Consider the following 14,344-nt stretch of genomic DNA (forward strand, 5'->3'; position numbering starts at 1 on the left):
GGCTTCTTCCCACCTAGCTAGTTAATATATATAATTTATCTCTCTCTCTCTAACTCAGCCTCTAAACTTCCATGGAGCTTTCAAATAGTAGACATATATACATACATATGTTTGTACACATACATATATATTTGTATATACATGCATATATATACATACAAAGTGACTTTGAGATCTACCAAAATGCTGAGTCACCTGATCACTTATTTACTAACTTTGTTTATTTTTCTCAACAATGTTATATTTATTCTGAATTATCTACTCTCTAATTAATTGTCACATTTTTACGTAAAATATATAAAATAATAGTAGTGATAATTAATTAGGGACGGAAGATATATATATAAATTTTTTTAGTAATGTTTTCTTGTGACTAAGTTGAAGTTATCATGGATTTTTAAGGAAAAAAAAGTCGAACATACCACATTCAAAATTACAATCACTAACACATGTCATATTTTCATTTAATATTCTTTCCGTCTCTCGATACATGTTTTTTAAGATGTTGATGGAATAAGATAAAATAAAAAATATACCATATTTCATCATATTTTGATCTAAATTATACATGAAAATAATTTATTTTATGACAAAATAAAAGGTCAAAAAAATATATATATTGAGTGATGGAGGAGGGAGTAATTTTTTATCACGTAAAATTGGGGACATATAATATGATCATTTTTTTTCTTCTAATTGTTATTTTTTAGTTTACATGTAAGTCAATATAAAAAGCAAGTGTCAACTAAGAATGTCTTCTTCGTGTTTTTTTTCTTTACTTTGTTTTTTATTCCTTTTAATTTCCTGGCTCACATGATAGCACTTGATAATCATGGGCAGGCATCTTCAATGTTGTTTTTCTTTGTTGTTGTTTCTTTCTCTTCTTATGAGGTTCCCAAATTAAATGCTTTACGTATTATTGGGCTCGATATATAAAATTACGCACATTCCCCAGTCTGCTATTTTTACACAATTACTTTAAAAGAAAGAAAGAAAGAAAGCAAGTTTAATTCAACCATTATTTTTAATTGAAATTTAAATTTTTTACCTAACAAACTAAACTTGATAATAAATAAGACTCGATTCTGAACTGATCAGCCCTGTGAAAAACTTTGAAAAATGTTTATCATTGAGAAAATAAATTAACTGAACTGACCTGACCTCCATCAGATGAAACTAATCAAATTTAGTTTACTTTTTTGTTGAAATTGAATTGAGACTCCTGAATTAAAGAAAGAGGAATGATTTGCATAGAGACCTAACATGCGATTAATATAGAGACTCATTAAACGATGACATGTGGCGTAAAAAAATTTAAATTTTGATTTTATTTCTTTAATTTTAAAATAAAAATAATAAAAATATTTGATTTAGTGACACATATCACCATATTATGAGTCACTATATTAATCTCTATATTAAATCACTATCAGAATCATTTCTCTAAAGAAACTTGGACGTATTGATTCCATCTCCGAAGAAACCCGGCCGTTTCATGTTAATTGTTACAGCCTTTAACTAAACTACGCTAGAAACATAATTGCCAAGCTTAGAAAATTGCTATGTTCCGAGAAGAAGAATAATTAAGATTGTTTAGAAAAATATTGATGAAAGGTTGTTAAAAGATTGAAAACAAAATGTTGCAAGGAACACTAGATCCTGGAGAAACAAACAGTAAAATCGGAGGACCAAAATGTTGAAATTCGAGTGAGGCATTGATCTTAATTTACCTTCTCTGTCATTTACATCATTTCTGTTATTGATTTAATTCACCCAAAATATCTGCCACTAAAGACCTAAACTCTATCTAAACATTTACTAAAAACCCTAGAATAATCTTCACTAACTGTATTGAAGTTTTCTCTACGAAAACTGTACAGAAGATTAATATATATCCTTCTACGCTTATATATACTACTATATATAGTTACTGAAATTTTGCACTAGTTTTGCTAAAAAAATTTCATATACTATATGTGTGCATTTTAAATATTTCGAGAACACATTAAAACACTATTGCATTAATAAGATATCTCCAAGTTTTAGGCAGAACAGTAAATTTGGATGAGACCAGCTCAACAACAACTACGGCGTAAAAATGATTTCTTAAATGGGTTTTAATATTACTGTCCCCATATCTCACTTATGTTAAATAATAATGCTCATATGTTGCATGCGGGAGCAATTAATTAGATATATAGTCCTTAATTCACTGAGAGTCTTCAATGTTTGATTTGGCTGCAATAAACACATATTTTTATTTATTTATTAATATGTCAATTTCAGATTTTAATTAATTTATTGGGGGAGGGTCTTAATGTTTATTATTTTATTTATTGATTAACTTGTCAATTTCAGATTTTAATTAAGTTATTTTGGGAGGGTCTTTAGTAGTTTTTATATCTAAAATTATTTATCCATTTTGATTTAAATCTCGTGAAAAAATATTATTTTAGTTCATTTAAGTGTTATTTTATGAATTTAAATTATTTTTTAATCAAATATTTATAGTCATACTTCTGTTTTTAGTCCAATCTATTAACATAAAAAATGTGTAACTTAATTAATCTTACAAAATCAATAAGGATGGAAAATACTTCCTCCACGTTAACTAATCATTTCTTTATACTCGTAACCTCTCTTACACAACTCTTGAGCGGACAAGAGAGAATACTATACTAGATCAACAGCTATTATAGTGAGTGTGTGTTCTTTAGTTTTGCATATGTCTAGTCTTCTTGATGAGATTTTTTTTTTTTTTTTTTTTGACCATTGATGAGATAAATTAATAGAGCTTTTAATTGGTGTTTTAATTTCTTTGACCAACTCCCATAATACCAAAATCTATTACAGTATCCTCTGCTGTGAAGCAGAAACTTGGCCTGTGTCCATTTTCATGTGGCTTATATTAATTGTATCTTGTGTCTCTTTAATGATGACGCTGCGACTCTCGTCTGCTTGAAATGTAAATTGCTCCATTCAAGTCTCAAGCTAATTTATATTTTTTTGGTTGGCCTCTTATTAGTGACTTAGAAATTAGAATAGGATTATAAAATATATTGCCACGAGATCATAAGTAAAACGGACAGTAAAAACGACGATAACTAAAATTTCAAAATCAAAGATAAATATAGGATATTTATAATTGGATTCGCTCAATTGCGTTTCTTCCTTGTATACATTGATATGAATTTCAGTGGTTATATTATTTTGGATGGAATAAGAGGCCATAAGCCATTTTAATGAAAGAAAAATTAATAATTAGATCATCATCGGGAGATCGAGAGCATCTCATATTAGTAAAACCTAAAACAATCGTATTCGACATTGTTTTCATACAAGTTATAGCAAATCATGTATTTTGGTCATTTGGAGCCACAAAACGCACATTTCATCACACTCATCCAAAAGTTATTATTGAGACAAAGCATCATTGTGCGGCGTACAAGGGCAAGGCGATTGTTCCGATGGTCAAAACATCCAATGTGCCTATCACATATGCCATTATAGACGAGGAGTTTGAGTATGGTTGGCATTGGTTCTTTAAGTATCGGAAAATAAACGTTCTACGACATATGGTCACATGTATCATCACGGATCATTATCAGGGCATCCTGGCTGCTATTGAAAAATTTAGTCGAAAATGACCATGCTTGGAGTTCACAAGTAATGCTTACAACACCTTAGTGTTAATTTAGATTTAAATTAATTAATTATTGCAGTTAATTACTACATCATCACCATACAACACGTTCATGCTAATCTATTGCAGAAGTTACCTAAAATGAAAGTATTAAGAAATGCAAGTTGGCATATGGGCGCCGAGTTACAGGTGCGTAAGTATCTTGAGGCATTGTACGATGTTTCAAGGAAAAGTGCTAGCACATATAGATGGCTTCGGAAAATTCCAAAGGAGAAGTGGACATTGTTCGCAAGGGATTCCACTAATGGGGCATCAATACATCAAACGATGCAGAAAGCTCCAATAGCGTGTTGGGAGGTGACCGTTTCTTGCCGATCATGGCATTTGTTCAGGCCACGCATGAGAAAGCTGTCAGGATTTTTGATTAGGAGCAGACAAAAATTAGCAGAAGTGCAACTGCGCTTGCACCGACACTGATGGCTGCATTTGAAAGTATAGAATGTGTGCTAGAAAGCACAAGATAACGAGATACAACGACGTGCAATGTATATACTTTGTGAGAACCGTGGTATCGCGTCTCAGAACTGGTGGCACCATCCATATTGTTCACTTTCAGGAGGGGTTGTGCACATGTCTAAAATGGCAGATAATTGTCATTGCTTAGAGACTGGAGGCAGATCCTATGGCTCTCAATCATCTGTGCTAGAAAAGTGAGGGATGGGCCGAACAATTCAGTGGTGTTTTTACACTGGTACAAAATGTATGGCTCGAGTTTCTATGACAACTTTCACTAGATGATAATTGACTGGTTCAATTCTCTTGTCCGGATCGAAAAAGAATTGGAAAACAATGGGGAGCAATGGACTATGCCAACATGAGAGGGCGCAGACCACCGACGTGCAGACGATACGATGCCAGAATCCATACTATGAGAAATTGTCTGATAGGTCACCCGTAGTCAGAAAGACATTCGTTCAATATGGTGCACATCCCGCACGGACCTTAAATAAAACCATAATCCGATGGTGATCATGATGACGATGAATGACCGTTGTTTTTTGTTGCATTTATGTTTGTTGTACTAGGTTGAAATATTGTATTATGTTTAACTCCCTTTAGTAATCAATTAATTCAACCTTCCGATCAGATATCCTTTTAGAATGATATGAAATAAAATAAAAAACATAATACGAATTCATACAAATTAAAGTCGTAAAAAAAAATAAAAAATAATAAAGGTCATACATAACATAATATAAAAAGTTATGTAGTGTTAGTGTGGTCTCGCCCATCGAAAAATAAAACATGCGCGTCTCTGGCCTCCATCGATCCACCAATGTTGTCAAGAGGTGATGGTCATACTCGTTCCAACCGATTGTTGAAACCAAACCGAACCAAACTTGTGTATCCAGGCCATAACATTTGATGGATAGAATCGCTCGGATGTAACATGCGTCAAGAAAAAATTGTCAGACCGCCAAACTTTCAGGTCCCTGTTGTACGTCAGCTCGGAACAAAACGTATGAGCTGATCTATGACTCGGTTGCATACACAACAGATCAAGCTTGAAAGCTCCCTGCGTAAACCAAAAAGTTCTCTAAGAGCCACCGGACATTGATGTCGCCATGACCTGTACGACATCGACGTCCGGTGGCTCTCACATATCGTTTTGGCTTACAAAGGCACCTGTCCAGTCTAGGGATGGAAATTGGTTCCGAATCCGTAGAGATCCGCTAATATTTATCCATCACGAAGCGGATTTGGAGGGTAAATAATCCCCATGGATATGGAGATGGATAGAAAAAAATATCCGCTTCATAAATAGAGACGGAGACGGATATGAAATTTTATCCGCGGATAGATCCATGGATATCCGCTATAACTATTATATAATATATATATAAATATAAAAAAGGGCAAATCCCGGTGCGCTAAGGCTCCCCGCTTTGGGGAGTATGGAGGAGGATGTCGTAGTACACAGCCTTCTCCTTGCATTTGCAAAGAGGCTGTTTCCGTGACTCATATAAATATATGCATAATTAAAGATATTTTATTCTGTGCATTGGATTTGATATGTACGTAATTTCAACAATTAAATATTGTAGATTAGTCAAAATATATTAATTCCTTGATTTGGGTCGATTCATGCAATACGAAAGAGGCTTATGCTTAGAATCCCAAAATTAAAGTTGTTTGGTATTATTATTGATTTTCCAAAACAAGTGTATATATACCCATCGTACAAGACTAATTAAGTATCTCATTTTCTCTTTAATCTTAAGCTCTTTCTTTTATAGTATCATCTTTGTCTCTATCTCTATTGGTGGATTTTGCTTCAAGGTTAGCTTTTTTTTTACTCTCTAATTTGTCTCTTTCTATGTATTCAGAATCAATAACGATTTGATCTAATAAAATATTTATCATCTTATAGCATGTCTACGGAGAATTATACGGCCATGGGTAGCAATGAATATCCAATTCTCGTGGACAATGAAACTGTCGAAGAAACTCAATCTCAAGTTCCTGTTGAAGATATTGAGGCCGAAGCCCCCCAAAAAAAAGCTGATTTCAAATGTTTGGAATCACTTCAAGAGGTAAAAGATAGATGGAATCGTGAAGGAAATTTGCAACTATTGCCAGAAAAAAGCTTGTTGGCGATCCTAAGCAAGGCTCTTCACACTTACGTGACCATTGGAAGTCATGTAAGCTTCCGAACACTCGGGACATAAAGGCAATTATTTCTTAAAAAAAGTACATCTCTGAGGGGTGATACATTTTTGGCTGGTGCGTATTCATTTAATCAGGAAGTCGCAAGGCAAGCACTCGCAAAAATGATCATCCTTCACTAGTATCCAATTTCCATGGTCGATCATCCTGGTTTCATTGAATTTTTTCGTGCGATGCAACCTTTGTTTAATGTGGTCACTCGTAATAAAGTGAAGAGTGACATTTTGAAGATGTTTGCCTTTGAGAAAATGAATGCGATTAATTTACTGTCAAAGAATCAAAGTCGCATTGCGATTACAAGTGATATATATGTGGACTGCTAGCAACCATAATAGAGGGTATATGACTATCCCATCACATTTTATTGATGATTCTTGGAGGTTGCAAAGTCGCCTTTTGAGGTAGAAAAACTTATTCAAATCAGATTTCAAATACTTATTTTTAATAATATTCTAAAATTATACAACAAGCTTTGAAATTAATCAAATTAATTTATCATATGTTATAGGTTTGTTTATGTGCTTGCTCCACATGTTGTTGATGCCATTACCACTATTTTGGTTGAAAGTTTGATGGATTGAATATTGGTGGTAAGCTATCCACCTTGACTCTCGATAATTGCAGAAGCAATGATGTCATGATTGACCTCATCCTAGATAGAATTCCGGCCACATAGTATAAAAATGTTTTCAAAAGATTAGATAAACGTGAAGCTTTATATAAGTCTTTACCAAGTGATGCAGATTGGGAAATGGCTAAGGAAATTTGTGTGAGGCTAAAATTATTTTATAGTGTGACTAACTTGTTTTCTGGCACTTTACATCCCACTTAAAATGAATACTTTCCAAAGATTTGTGAGATCGGATTGACTAGAAAACCAAGCTTCGAATATGATAACCAAGTTTGATAAGTATTGGGGAATAATTAACGGGGTGATGGTTGTGAGTACTATATTAGATCCCAAGTATAAGATGGTGTTGTTGAATACTTTTTGCCCAAAATGTATGGAACTGCTGGTTGTGATGAAATTGAGAAAGCAAAAAATGTGTGTGAAAATTTATTGAAAGAGTATGTTGTCGAGGCTTTATCTTCAAGGAAACAAGTCATAGACATGAGTGTTGGTGGAAGGAAGGACTATTGGAAAGCAAATTATGCTATGTATGTTGATGAGCATGCTGCCTAAGAGAGTATCGAGTCAGAATTGGATGTCTACTTGGAGGAAAAGGTGTTACGATGCAAGGAAAATGAAGACTTTGACATTTTAGCTTGGTGGAAATCCAATGGGTTAAAATACCCAATTCTACAGAAGATTGCCAGAGATTTTCTAGCTATTCCCATCTCCACAATTGCTTCAGAATTTTCCTGTAGTACAGGTGGTCGATTTGTTACTCCACACCGTAGCAGGCTGCGTACGAACACAATTGACGCCTTAATGTGTTTTCGTGATTGGTTACCGGTCATAGCAATAGATGGTACTACACGAATCTATTTTTTTTATCATCATTACCATTATGGTTTTTATATTTGAGTTTTATTTTTATAGGTTCTTCGACATCAACATTTAACATGGAGGTCCTTTCTATTTAGGAGGATCAAGATGTTGATGTGAGTATTTCTTCGATTTAATTACGCATTAGTCATTATACTTGATTTATTTGTTTTAAAATAATTTCTCATAATAATTTTCTCTCTATGCTAGATGTTCCCAACTAGTCGAGAATATTTGAAATTCTATGCAAGTTCTCGTTACTCTTATTTTATGTCTTGTTTTTCAATTCAATAAAAGATAGTTATAGCGACTTTCTATTATTTGTCAAGTTATATCAATTTTATTTTGAAAACATTTAGTATAGCTGTCAAATAATATAGCTATCATTGCTTAATAAATAAAATGGTTTCAATTAATTTTATTGATATCTTTCATTTATTTAATTTCAAATTTCTGCAAAAATCGATGAATAAAAATATAGGTGGATATCCATTGGATACAGAGATAGATGTAATTTTTTACCCGTCACGGATATGGAGGCGGAAAAGGAGAGCAATTACTCTAAATGGATACGGGAGTGGAGATAGTACTATACACCCTGAATCCGCTCCATTGCCATCCCTAGTCCAGTCTGATCTATTGTGGATGCAGTCGAGTCACAGATCGACTCATTTTTTCTTGTTCTAAACCAACGGACGAGGACCTGAAAGTTTGGGGGTCTGATTTGTTTTGGATGCATGTTAAATATGAGCTATTCCGTCTACCAAACGTTATTGCCTGGATAAACAAGCTTGGCTTCGGTTTGGTTTAAAAATCGAACACTGTAGAGAAATTAATTAATTTAATTCATGAATTATGAATCAACGCATCTGATTAATCGTTTCATGAATTATGATGAATTTTCACAAATAATGTTCCATCATGCCGGGATTCGTAGGGAAGAGGTGCAATTACAACTCCAATTTGTTTACATGAATCAGATCGGTGAAAGACAATATTTATTAATACATGATGACGTCTACACTATCGTGGATGTATCAAATTCACACTTGGAGTCGTGAAGTCTTCATCACCTACATTCCAAATTAGAATCTTGGAAAATCATCAGCATACCATACTGAGGGATAGTCAAGTAGATCTCGGGTTAATTCAACTGACCATGAAGACAGTGACTCTGAGAGTGACGAGGAACATTCGTCAGGACTCCCGATATTTGATTTCGGAGGAAGATTGGGAGGAATACGCCCCTTCTGAACAAGACGAGGATAACATTGATCACCGCGGGACACATGTATTAACAGCTTATCACGTGTACATCAACATTGATGGACCGGACGAGGTAGCATACCAACGTATTCCTGATGTACCAACAATGTATTTCAGGGACACAAATACCATAACGCTCGTAACGAATAAGAAAGAAGTTCAAAATGCCATAAGGAAATGGTAATCCGATCGGGGAGTGGAATTTCGCATGGTGGAGAGTAACATTAGAACATGGTGTGTAGAATGCTTGACACGCTCTCAAAGTAATTCGACTGAGCAATGCCACGGTATTGTGTGCAGCTGGAAGATTCGAGCTTCGCTCTAGAGAGAGACAGGTAAGTGGCAAATGGTTGTTTGGTGTGACGGACGAAATTGTAGCGGAGTGGAAACTGGACGGGACGACATGAACGTGACGCAATATGATGTTGTCCATGTCATTTCCGAAAAAGATCCGCGAGTGTCCAAGTTATCCTCTTAATTAAGAGCGACATTGAAAAATAATTTGGATGTCAAATTGGCAAGAAAAAGCTTGGGATGGTAGGAGAGTAGCGCTGAACATGACCTACGAAGATTAGGAGACAAATTTTCGGGAATTGCCTCATTACATGCAAACGCTTAAAGACTTTAATCTTGGGACGAAAGTTCAGGAAGGAGGATGAAATCGTGCCTCGGAAGAAAAAGATTCAGGTATGAATAATGGAAAACATGTTTGATGATACCGTTAATATGAACACGACCTACATTTGGAACCTCGAGTCTTTAAGCGCTTGCATGTAACAAGGCAATTCGCGGAAAGTTATTTCCCAATCTTCATAGGTCGTGTTCGGCGCTACTCTCCTACCGTCCCAAGCTTATTTCTTGCCAATTTGAGATCTAAATTCTTTTTCAACGTCGCTCTGAATAAGCTTGAGTGGGTAACTTTGACATTCGCGAATCGTATCGGAAATGACATAGGCAACATCATTTGGCGTCACGTTCATGTCGCCTCATTCGGTGTTGACTCCGCCAAAATTGGGTCCGTCGCACCAGACAATCATTTGCCACTTACCAGTCTCTCTAGACCGAAACTCGAATCTTCCAGTTGCATACAATACCGTGCCATTGCTCCGTCGAATTACTTCTAGAGCGTGTCAAGATTTCTACACACAATGTTCTAATGTCACGCTCCACCATGCAAAATTCCGCTCCCCGGTCTGATGACCATCTCCTTATGGCATATTGAACTTCTCTTCTTATTCTTAAAATTCGTTCCGAGCCTTATGGTATTTGTGTCTCAAGAGTAAAATTTTGGTGCATAAAAAATACAGTGGTATGCTACCACGTTCGGTCCATCCATGTTACACGTGATAATCAGGTGGTACATGTGTCACGCGATTATCAATGTAATCCTCTCCTTCAGAAGGAGCGTATTCCTCTGAGTCTTTCTCCAAGTCAAATATCAAGAGTCCCGACAAACGTTCCTCGTCGCTCTAAGAACCGCTATCCTCATCGTTAGTTGAATCATCCCGAGTTGACTATCTCTCAATATGGTGGTATGCTGATGATTCTCCAAGATTTTGATTTGGATCGTAGGTGATGAAAACTTCACGACTCTTAGTCTGAATTTGATACATCCACAATAGTGTACGCCATCATGAATTAAGAAATATTTTCTTTCACCGATCTGACTCATGTAAACAAATTGGAATTGTTCTACACCTCTTCCCTACGAAGCCCGACATGATGACACATTATTTGTGAAAATTCTTCATAACTCATGAAACGGTTAATTAGATACGTTGACTCGGCAAAGCCATTGAACACGATCTTCCCATTCACAATTTCTAAAAAACTCCTCCAGTATAGATTCAAATTCATATCCACTCAAAATCCTAAATAATTGTACACTTTTTTGTATTACGATTTATTTTTATTTTTTGGGAAAAGAAAACCTTCTCAACGAAATTTTTTTTTAACGAATTCTTTTGGAATAAATTTTTCGAGCAGGAGAGGAGGTAATAAAAATAGAACATCAATTTGAATATACAAAATCCGAATTCGACCTTATTCGTCTTCATAAAAGCCGAATTGACCATCTCCAAATCTACCCGCATCAAATACATAAATCGAATCCCATGTGACATTAATTAATTTTTTTTTTTCGAGAATGAATTCGGATTTTGTTAATCTGAATTAAATTAATTAATTTCTCTACAGTGTCATTCGGTTTTTAAAATTCCGAATTCTTAATCATATATAAGCAATTCGGATTTTTAATACCCAAAAACTCTATTTTATGTTCACCTTTTAGGGTTTAGCACTACACAGGTAACTTATTCCTCAGGCCCTCGGAAGTAATTTACCCGTTTATGCTGGTATTAAGTTAACTTATTCCTCAGGCCCTCGGAAGTAATTTACCCGTTTCTGCTGGTATTAAGTAAACTCTGTTTAACCGCAAGTGGAAATGAGTATCAGCTGAGTCAGATTATTCATGGTGCACTCCCTTGCGGACATATTATCTCTTAAACCACCCGATTGCCTTGTTGAAATCACATTTACTTACCAAGATAAATCAGCAGCTCTTTCACATATTCGCCATGAAATCAAACCATAACATCAGCTATCCGTTCCACGATCCCAATTTATCCGAGGTCTTTTCCCTTCTTTTTCAGGAGCTAGTGATAAGAGAACAAACGATTTATAAGTGATTCCCATCCAGAATTTAACAAAATGACATTATCAAGAAGCAGTATGTATAAGTAATCATAATCAGAGCTGGAAACAAGATAAGAATCAGACTATTCACTTTCATTTTGTAACAACTCAGAATATGAAAGATAAACCTCTCAATTCCGAGAGTAATGTTAATTTGTTATGGGAGAAACCATGGACTGATAACAAGGCACAGGAAACAACATAGACATTTAGTCTTACCATCCCTTTAACATAGAAACTAGAAAGGATTCATCATGTATTTAACTGGTCAGGCAAAATAATTTTATCTCCTAGGGCCAGTTTTTTAAATAACCACCTCCGAAGAAAGGTTCGTAGCCCAACCACGTTCATAAAACATATAAAAAAGATGACCAGGCATTTGCCGATATCTATAACCAAATAATTGAACAAGGGATATGGCATTATGTTAAGAAAGGCTCTCCGTATAGGATTTAGGTCCCACAGCGTAAGCCGCACATATAGAACCTCAACACTTAACAGTCTTTCTAAAATGAGAAGCCTACCGGCTAGCACTTTGTTGTATTAGTCTGGTTATTTAACTTGAGAAAATATACTTTGATTATGTGGGAGCCAGAGAAGCTCAACCATTTTTGTGATTTGATCAAAGAACCTGGATACCTTTCTAAATTTGACCAGAGAAGCTAGATTTAACTTTAAAAAAAAAAATTAAAAATAAATTAAAAATAAATTAAAAATAAATTAAAAATAAAAAATCAACCATTCTAAGTTCTACCAGAGAACCTAGATTGTTACTTCAAGGCTTAATGCAAAACCTAGCAACAACTCAATGGGTGTCACTTCTACTGATTTCTTTGAAGAAAAAAATGGAGACAATTACATAATGTAACAGTGTTTTTTTTTTTATTAGTACATAATGTAACTGTAAACCAAATTTAGTGACTTCTGTAATTATGGAAGTATTAAGTACTTTCTATACAACAGAATCCAATATTCAATCACATATACCATTCTGCGTTCCAAGCCACTTGGAACATGAATGATCGATCTTTAGGTCTAGTAATATAGCAGAGAAAGTCACTAAATTCTGACAATAATGTTACGGTTAAAAGCAACTGTCCAGAGGCAGATCCAAATTTTAAGCCCAAAAGGGAAGTAATAAACAAAGCCATGACATCATATTTGTACATTCGGTGTGTAAACAAAATATTGGAAGAATGCCCAAAGGCAATATAAAATTACTCCAATTCTCTTATTTTTTCCAAGTGAGAACACAGTATTACTAAATATTTGAATGAAAGAATTTGAAGCCTTACAGTTGGGACGTCTTTTGAACTTCTTCCTCTTCACTTTAGACTCATTTTCCAATTCTCTTATTTTTTCCAAGTAAGAACACATTATTACTAAATATTTGAAAGAAAGAATTTGAAGCCTTACAGTTGGGACGTCTTTTGAACTTCTTCCTCTTCACTTTAGACTCATTTTCCTGGCCACTTCTAATCTTATGGTCCTGTAAAGGGTGATACTTCAGTGATGCCAAATCTTCCTTCGCAGTCTTCAGCCTTCGCTTCTCTTCGCTCTGCCAATTCATTCACAGAACCATGATATATTTTACTAATACATTCTCTTCTGTACTTCCATCAGTATATATAAAATGACAAGAAACTACAGTAAATTAACACTTACATGGCTCTTATCAAGCCCAGATAATAGTTGCTTGCAAAGCTTCAGTTCCATCTCAAGCCCATGCATTCTAGACTCAACTGGAACAGCACATTGCTCAACCAACTGTTTCTGTCTTCCGCGGACAACCTCCGGCTGCCATACATTCAAAGCCACAGAAGCTTGCCTAGGAAAGTAAAAATACACCATATTCACTACGAATCCTAAACCATTAAATAAACTCTTCACTCTGGCCATTAAGCATGTTTACGAGTGAATCGGTTAACGGAAAATCTTATTAAAAAACAGAAATATTTTTACCTGAACTTGTGTAAATTGGACATTTCAATGGCAGAAAGTCTCATTCTTTCCCTCTCTGCAGAGTTTCGAGACTCAAGTTCTCGAATCTTCCTGGAACGGTCAGCAACTTCGCCTTCTTTCATCCATATAGCCCTCTGATGTGTCAATCGATTCTTCTCTCTCTCAATTTCGAACCTGACGAGAAAAAAGCAACTCAGAATCAATCAAGCAAAAAAATCAAATAAGAGAGGGCAAGTTTTACCTGACTTTATAGGAAGACTTTACTGATGATGATGATGAGGGCGGAGGAAGAAGGGAATCGGAGGAGGTTAAGTGGGACCAGAGTGAGTCTTCATCGGCGATACGGCGGAGGCGTCTGCAGACGATCGAGAGGCAACATAAATCCCTATAGTTAAAGCTGGAGCTCTTAATTCCTGCTTCCAAGATTTGTCTCCAAAGCTCGTCTGGTAGAGCAGCCATGGATAATGGATTGGTTCCTTCTGATTTCTGATCTGCATACGAAGTGATGAAGATGACACTTCCATATACAGAACTTGAATTCAGATAACGTGTTACGCGGTCCC

The 14,344-nt window shown here is 35.2% G+C and overlaps 1 protein-coding gene across 1 annotated transcript; it reads right to left on the reverse strand.

Moving 5' to 3' along the window:
- Nucleotides 1-13,155: 13,155 nt before the first annotated feature.
- Nucleotides 13,156-14,240, reverse strand: LOC139883792 (F-box protein SKIP24-like). Its single transcript, XM_071867920.1, has 4 exons — nt 14,023-14,240; nt 13,782-13,955; nt 13,485-13,647; nt 13,156-13,377 (listed from the first exon to the last, which is right to left on the reverse strand). The coding sequence occupies exons 1-4, from the start codon at nt 14,238-14,240 to the stop codon at nt 13,156-13,158; spliced, it is 777 nt and encodes a 258-aa protein (XP_071724021.1).
- Between the last annotated feature and the right edge of the window lie 104 nt (nt 14,241-14,344).

Source organism: Rutidosis leptorrhynchoides, unplaced genomic scaffold (genome assembly GCF_046630445.1).
Source record: "Rutidosis leptorrhynchoides isolate AG116_Rl617_1_P2 unplaced genomic scaffold, CSIRO_AGI_Rlap_v1 contig450, whole genome shotgun sequence".
Classification (NCBI taxonomy): Eukaryota; Viridiplantae; Streptophyta; class Magnoliopsida; order Asterales; family Asteraceae; genus Rutidosis; species Rutidosis leptorrhynchoides.